The sequence below is a fragment of the Talpa occidentalis genome, unplaced genomic scaffold (assembly GCF_014898055.3).
Source record: "Talpa occidentalis isolate TD23 unplaced genomic scaffold, MPIMG_talOcc4v2.1 talOcc4.12, whole genome shotgun sequence".
In the NCBI taxonomy this organism is placed as follows: Eukaryota; Metazoa; Chordata; class Mammalia; order Eulipotyphla; family Talpidae; genus Talpa; species Talpa occidentalis.
The window spans coordinates 18,203,383-18,211,851 of NW_023601212.1; the positions used below are offsets into that span (position 1 = coordinate 18,203,383).

The 8,469-nt window shown below is 46.1% G+C and overlaps 1 protein-coding gene across 1 annotated transcript; it reads right to left on the bottom strand.

The window, feature by feature from the left end:
- Window positions 1-5,130: 5,130 nt before the first annotated feature.
- On the bottom strand, window positions 5,131-8,248 carry LOC119239888 (T-cell surface glycoprotein CD3 delta chain). Its single transcript, XM_037504277.2, has 5 exons — window positions 8,116-8,248; window positions 6,924-7,142; window positions 6,437-6,568; window positions 6,073-6,116; window positions 5,131-5,870 (listed from the first exon to the last, which is right to left on the bottom strand). The coding sequence occupies exons 1-5, from the start codon at window positions 8,168-8,170 to the stop codon at window positions 5,805-5,807; spliced, it is 516 nt and encodes a 171-aa protein (XP_037360174.1). The 5' UTR covers window positions 8,171-8,248; the 3' UTR covers window positions 5,131-5,804.
- Window positions 8,249-8,469: the final 221 nt, after the last annotated feature.

The window sequence follows — 8,469 nt, forward strand, 5'->3', positions numbered from 1 at the left end:
GAGGGCTTCCTGTCCAGGGCTGAGCATCCTGACCTGCCAGGATAAGCACCAGAGAGCCTAGACTGGAATAAACACGTTAGAGATGAATGCATGCATGTATGCAAAGTATTACATAGTATTAGGAGTAATTGGGGTCTTTATTTAGAAGTTTGGTCATGTTTTTGTGACCAGAAACATGTTGTGGGAACTGAACTCATTTATATCAATTAGCCTAAGGTCAAGTCCCAGTTTCCAAGAAGCTATCAATAACATTGAGGACTTACTGCGCTATGCTCTAGAAATTGCACTTGGCACTTGGTGTGCATTATCTCATTAATGCTCACAACTAGATAAGGTAGGTGGTGGTGTCCTCATTTTACAGGTGAGGTTATAGAGATTTAAAGAAGTTAAGTCATTCCCCATGTTGCACAGTGATGAGGGGCAGAGCTGGAATTAGCAGCCAGGACTGTCCAGCTCTCTTGTCTGAACAGCCATCGCTACTGATTATGATCATAAAGAATGCTCTCCATCTTCCTGCCTGTATAGCTCTGTATTTAATTGCTTAGGTGTTCCTTCAATAAGTGCTTTTCTTTCCTTTTTTTTTTTTTTTTTTTTTGTGGGACCCTTGCCGGCGGCCGGGGAACGAACCAGGGCTGCAGAGGCTGCGGACAGCTTCTGCAGCCCAGCGCTCAACCGCTGTGTCACCAGGGGAGGCCCATCAATAAGTGCTTTTCTAATCACTCATGTGGCAGAACAACACTGTGCTAAATGTTAAAGGAATACAAATAAACAGTTCCTGTCTTCAAGGAGATTATAATTCATTAAGAATGGACTTTAGGGTCCTCCCTGATGGCGCAAGGGTTAAATTGCAGTATTATGAAGCTATCCACAGCCACTGGAGCACCAGTTCAATCCTCGGCCAGGGAGATAACCCACATGGCGCATCAGACCTCTCCTGTCTCACCCACTGCTCCCCTCAGCAGTGTATTTCAGTCAATCCACCTGTTCTGCTCCCTGCTCTGTGTCTGATGAATCTTCTCAACTCCCCCCAATCCCTGCACCACTGGCCTGTACCCCAGTTCTTGTAAGCATAAATAAATAAATCTTTGAAAAAAAAGAATGGCCTTTAGATCTCTGCCCTTCTCTACTAAGCTTCCCGAAAGAGACATCTACACTAGCTACTTCAACTTGCTCATTTCCCCCAAACCCCTGCCTCCTGGCTTCTCTACAGCCACTCCCAAAACTCTTGTAGAAGCCAGTGGCAGTGCCCTCCTTTTTCCAATTCCAAGAGGCCTGCCTTTCAAAACAGACTCCTCACAGGTACAACAAAGGTTGACTGCTCATTTCCTTGTCTTCCATGATGCCTACAACTCTTCCCCTTCTCGATTCCTTCGAACTCCTCACTCCACATTATGGACTCCTAATTAGGAAACAGATCTGATTACCTGACATCTGCCCCTTCTCCTATCCTGTGACTAGACACAATGACAAAAAACATTTCCCAACTTTTCCCAATGAGCCTTGATCTCTTTGACCCTAAGTACTCTTTTTATTCAGGAATTTCTTAAAGTAGAAGGATTGGAGGAGATGCTAAGAAACCAGAAAGACCTTCACTTTCCTGATAACTCAGAAACCAAAGACAATTCCAGCATCACAGTATACCTGTCACTACATAACCACACCCTGTTCACTCATTAGGGTGTGGACCCAGAGGTCCTGTTTACTCCAATCTCCTATCCACACTCTCAGACTTAAAACTGAGAACAACAGCTCTCTTAATTTCTCTTTTATCCTGATCTTGAGCATGCGTTTTACTTGTGAAGTCTGACCACAGGTACCCACTGGTTTCCGATACTGACTGGCATCAGGGTCAAATGTCTTCTATCAAAATGAAATGTAGATGAGAGGATTGAAAGTGGACTTGAAATTCTGAGCAGGTTTCCTAATTGTGTGGCAAAGGCAGAGTAATACAGGGTAAAGGTGAATGCTGAGTGAGGAAGATAAGAGGGAGATTATATAGGAGGCAGATTATATAGAGAAGGTAGAGGCTAAGAGAAATGAACAGCTTATGAGTACCCTGCAGTTGCCATAGGATACAGCACATGGATGGAACACAGTGAAGAAAGGAGTATAAAATAAAGGAAAGGTCAAGAATATAAAAGAGGGCCTCCCTGGTGGAGCATAGGGTTAAGCACCCCACTATGAAGCAATCTGCAACCTCTGCAGCACGAGTTCGATCCCCCGGCCGGCCAGGGAGCAACCCACATGGCGCAGCAGACCTCTCCTGTCTCACATGCTGCTCCCCTCAGCAGTGTATTTCAGTTGGTCTGCCTGTTCTGTTCTCCATTCTGTCTCTGGTGAATCCTCTCACTGCCCCCCCACTCCCCCGCATCTCTAGCCTGTACCCCAGCTCTTGTATGCATAAATAAATAAATCTTTTAAAAAATATATAAAAGAAAAAGATAAATTTCTTCCTCTGGCCAAAGTGAAGTAACAGGGATTGGGTCTACCCTTCTGCCTGGAACAACTAAAACTTGAGATAAAATGAAAATATTTTGAATATTGGCACTGGATACCAGGCAACCATGGATATTGATCTCTGAGAGATGGAAAACAAACAAGGAGATCTCTAGGATTTCTCTACTTCCTATCTAGACAAGAAGGCTGTGGAACAGAAAGGCAGAACCAAGCAGAGCCTAGAAAGTTCTGACCCCTCTTCTCCAGTCTTTAGCTGGGTACTGATCAGTGTATGCAAGTAAGGAAACTATGAGAGCAAAAAAAGAATTATTTGAACAATTGGAAACTGAAGTTTTTTAAAATGCAAAAGCATCAAAACATGAACTATAAAATACTTAGGGATAAATCTGACAAAAGACTCGTTCATAGACTCAAACACTCAATATTGTTATCAATTCCCCCAAATGGATCTACACTTCCAATGCAATTTTGATGACAATCTCAGTAAGAATGTTGTAGTAAAGGAGAAGTCAATTATAGGCGAGTACAAAGGACCTAGAAGAATTAAACCACTTTCTTTAAAGTTGTATCCCAAGGCCTCCCCGGTGGCGCAGCGGTTGAGCACTGGGTTGTGAAGCTGCCCGCAGCCTCTGCAGTGCCAGTTCGATCCCCGGTTGCTCCCCGGCCACCGGAGGAGGGTCCCACATGGCGCACAGACCTCTCCTGCCGCTGCTCCCCTCAGCAGTGTACTTCGGTCCTTCTGCCTGCTCTGCTCCCCGCTCTGGCTCTGGTGAATTCTCTCACCCTCCCGCGCTTCTGACTGTACCCAGTGCTTGTATAATAAAATAAATAAAATCTTAAAAAAAAAATAAGTTGTATCCCAGTCATTCCACTCCTGAGTGTTTATTCAATAACAATAAAAGCAAGTGAGCTCACAATAACTTTTACATGAATGTTCATAGGAGCTTTATTTGAATAGCACAACCAAGAAACCACCCAAAAAGACTACCAACAGGTGAATGTATAAACAAGGCATGGTATATACGTATAATGGAATATTACTGAATTATAAAAAGGAAATGATTGTTGATACATACAACAGGATACATGAATCTCAAAATAATTATGCTAAGGAAAGAGTGGATTTAAAAAGGATACATATTATAGTATGTAATATTGATTATGTTAGTAATATTACACGTTATCTCATGGATACAAAATTCAATAGAAATTAAATCTATAGTGACTAAGCAGGTCAGCAGTTGCCTGGAGGGCTGGGGTGAAAGATGGGAAGGAGGGGAAGAGAGGAGAGCCACCTGCAAAGGGACACAAGGAAACTGTTCAGGGTGTTGACTTGTTCATTACCTTGATTATGGTGATGTTTCTCAAGAATATACATATGCCAAAACTTATATCTTAAATATATAATTTACCCATGTTTGTAAAATTTGTTTTTTAAAAGCACAAAAAGAGAGAGAGATGGAAGGGACATAAGATTCCCAAAGGGCTCAGGTGGAGGACTGTGTGTCACATTGGTATCGCCCTGCAGAGTTTTTAAAGTCTTGATTCCCCAGGTCAGTAAAACCAGAATTTCTGAGGGTGCTTCACAGGCTTCAGTACTTGTAAAGTTCTCCAGGCAGGAGACTCCAGCACGCAGCCAATGCCGAGAACTGTCGAGTGGTATGAGGGACAGACGAGCACAGAGGAGGTGTGCAGGACGTGGGAAGGATGTAGAGTGTTGTAATACCAGCTCTGGAAGGAGTGGAGGGATCCAATGTGGAAGTAGGATCTGGGGTTAGGAGGCCCACAGTAAGAGAGTTTAAGGGTAGGAATCCACCATAACCGTCAATGAAGCATATGTGTATTGGAAGTTCTGACTCTAACAAAAGTAAGTTCTCTGTATATCTTGAGGAGAGAGTGGGCAGAATCTTCCAGGTCTCTGGGAATGTGATTGCTAATTTATTTCTCCTTTGGCAATAGTGATCTGGGGAACTTCCACTCAGTAAACTGTCCTAACATTCATTAAATTACTCTTACTCAGAGAAGTAAGTAGAAAGCTGGGAACTAGGTACCATAGGTACCATAGGTGGGAACTCTCCCCTTACAAAAGGAGGGATTCCCAGCTATAGCAGACAGAAATGGGCATAAATAGCACAAGAGAGTAAGTGGCTTCAATTCTTTCTCTAACCTAGACACTCTGAATTGGGGCTGCTTCAGAATCACCTGGGGACTACATACCTCGAATGGAGCCCATATATTTTTTTAAAGATTTATTTATTTATACAAACACTGGGTACAGTCAGAAGCGCAGGAGAGTGAGAGAATTCACCAGAGCCAGAGCGGAGAACAGAACAGGCAGAAGGACCGAAGTACACTGCTGAGGGGAGCAGCGGGCGGCAGGAGAGGTCTGCGCGCCATGTGGGACCCTCGCCGGCAGCTGGGAATCAAACCGGCACTGCGGAAGCTGCAGGCAGCTTCGCAGCCCAGTGCTCGACTGCTGTGCCACCAGGGGAGGCCCAGGAGCCCATATTTTTAATAAATCCTTCAGCCTCCCGATTTTTCAGGATCACCACTCACCCAGTGGCTGAAGATGACAGACATTGAAAATATCTCAAGCACCCACCAAGTCTCAAACTCCAGCTTTCCAAGCAGGTGGAGAAAAATAATGTGTTTTCATTAACAAATGGTTTCTCATGCCAATTTATTATGCAGAAGACAAGGGCAGAGCAGGGACAGACCGTGGGGAAAGAGACAGACAGACACATGCATATATACATTAAATGGAAACTTCCATTCAGGGAAAAAGGGACTCTAGGGGTCTAGGCTGAGACCTCCTCACACTCCACAGGGGTCACGAGGTCAAGGCCACGCCCTTAGCAAAAGTGTCACATACACACTCCATCTCCTGATAAGAGTGCACAGTCCTTGATGTCTTTCCACCTCCACTCATGATGTCATGGAAACTGCTGTGGGGCTGGGCCGCTGAGCACAGCAGCCTCACCTCAGCTGTGGTGAGGAAGCCAAACCTCTGGGAAGGATGTGTTAGGGGACTCAAGGCAGCAAGTAGCCAAGGGAGGGGAGTGGAGCGGATCTTGCACCCCTACAGCCCATCAGGTCAGAAGCACCAGAGGACCAGGACTTGGTGGAGACTGCCCATCACACTGTCCACGTGGGGCAGAGGGAGGAAAGTGATGAAGGTGGCACACAGGTGGGCAGGGAGGGCGAGGGTGCAGCCAAGACAGGACCTCGCCCAAGGAACTTTGAAAAGTCCACGGGCCTGCCGAGTGTAAGAGATCATCTTTATTGGCTGAGCGGGGAGAGGAGGGACGGTCAATAACTGATGCTCCTGCACACAACCAGTCTCAGGTTCACTTGTTCCGATGCCAGTTTTCCCCAAGACTACTGTACTGGTCATTGTTCCGCTCTCGGAGGGGCTAAGATGAAGAGGGTGATAAAGGCAGGGTCAGAACTCTCCCAGGGAGGGCCCCAGATGTAAGTGCTCATGGCTGACCCTTCCAGACCCCCCAGTAATGAATTCCCTGCTAGGATCCTCCACATCTACACAGAACACCTATTGTCAGCCTCTCCCTGCCTGCTCAATCCACCCATTCTCACTTCATTGCCCCCAGGACTCACCTGATAGAGCTGGTCATTTCTCATCAAAACTTGAGTGTCAGCAGCTGGAAAAAGCATGGAAAAAGAGTCATCCAGGGCATTAGAGGATGGGACAGTGACACTCCAAGCATCTAATAGGGGTGCTGCTTGCACCCTCAGAAGTCTTGACAAGCAACATGGGCGCACAAGTTCTCTCAATAGCCAGTTGTAGGAGTCCTTATGAGACTGTAAGAGGAACTCTTGGGTGAGGACAAACCTGCTGACCCCTTCCTTATCAAATACACACTCAAACCCACATCTACAGCAAGTGTGTGCATGTACACACGTGCACACACAAACACACACATACGCACACACAAACACACATATATGCTCTGTCCCTTACCCGCAGAGAGCCTTCCAGTCTCATGTCCAGCAAAACAGTAAATTCCCAAGGCAAGGAGCAAAGTGGCTATGATGTCAGAGACCACGATGCCACTCAAAGTGCCTGAGTCCAGCTCCACACAGTTCTGGCACACTGTGGAGGAAGAGAGCCAAGAACAAAGATGGAGAGTTTTCTAAATCAGGAAACCATCTTGGCCTCATAAGGCAACCCCTGCGGAGAACTGAGAAGCAGTTTCAGCTTTGTGAGAACTTAAACAAGGCATTTTAGGTTGAACCAATCTCCCAACCAAGCCTTTACTGTTTGAGTCACAAGGTCCCTATTGTTCCTTCTCATTTAGTTAAGCTTTCTCCCTCTGAGGACCCCAAAGTCTGGCTCATCCCATTGTAGAGTGACTCCTGTTTGTTTAGAGAACAGACTAGTCCACCACAACCTTCTCATAAGCAGATGCCCCATCAATTCCAACCCAAAGACTCCAGAAGGTACATACTTCTATAATGTATTTGCAGAAAATCTTTGTTATTTTCACTGTTATTTTTGCATTCATATAATCCACGTGGGTCCAGCATACGTTTTCCTAAGTGTACAGCATAATTTTTCACTAATGTCCTCTCTGTTCCAATTATCTTTTCAATGGTGCCATTGGTGTTATTGCAAATCAAAAATACCATTTCCTCAATTTCCTTCACCTCCATCGCTGAGGAGCTCACTAAGAAAGAAAAAAACAAAAACAAAATTGGAGCCAGTTGTTTGGTCCGCACCAGATCCCTGGTCCTGGGAAGGTTCCTACGTAAGAAGGAGCACATTGCAAGTCTAGGACAGTTTATGTTTCTAATGAGAGAGACAGAAGTATTAAGAAAAGACTCTGAGAGACACCCCAACAAAATGCAGGGCCCAGGAAGAACCCAAGAATGCACTGCAAGCAGAGGACAGGCCCTGAGGAGCACTGAGTATCTACATTCTACAAAAATAGAATCGACATTCTCCTGAGCTTGGTACTCAGTTACCAATTTGGGTTCCTCAGCTTCCTCTAGAAAACCCCGAAAAAGTTACTTCTTATGCCTCTGAGCATATGCATCTATAGTCATGGAGAGATGCTTTACATCCTCCAGTCATGTCTTCCTTGGAGATCTGTTTCCAGTGGAAATCCTGGCTGTCCCAAAGCAGCTGCCTACTGAGGTCTTCGTTAAATCCAGTTTGCCTGGGATTGAGAGGGTTTCTGGGACATAAACCAGCAAGCCAGGATGAGTTGATCATCCTACTACCCCAAATCGTCCCTCCCGCCTACTAAATTTTTCTCTTAAAGCCGTCCTCTGAGCACTGGGGCATGGCCCTAGCGGTGATGACCAAGTGACCAAGAGTCTTGGATCCCAGAGGCCATCTGCCCTAGATGGAAAAGCTCCCCCATTTCCAGCGTTAGCCATAGCCACGCGCACATCGCAATCCTACAGATCTCTGGCCTAAGACCTTCAGGCAAAGACTCCCCCCAACTGGAGTCAGTCCCAGCCAAGAGGCTCTTTCCCATACCCTGTGCTACATCTCAATCCTCCCCTTCTTGACGACTCAGTGTGGTGAACCGAAGCTAGTATTGAGAAGGATTTTTAAGTAGACCGCACTCAAGATAGTAATATCCTCCCATGTCCCTTCTCCAAGATGCCCTCACCAACCTGGAGAAGTCTTACCTTGGAAGAGGAAGGCGGCCAACACCAGGCCACTCAGAAACCCGCTGTGTTCCATCTTCCAGCAGAATTTATCCAGTTGATAGACCCAGACCACAGAACTCTCAGCCAGGGAGAGAACTGCCCTCCCCCAACTGACTCACTGGTACCGGAAAAAGCAAAGGGTGGGGGAGGAACTACATGACACCCATTTTTCTGTTGTCTACCGTTGATGATGGGAGACTCTCGGGGTAGAGGGAGACTGGGGGTGGGGGAAAAAGGAAGCAGGTGCAAATTGCCCTTTCTCTGAACAGGGAGCGTGGGTGGGGCAAAGGGAGAGCAAAGAAGATGGAAAGGCTGCCTAGACTCCCAGAAAGT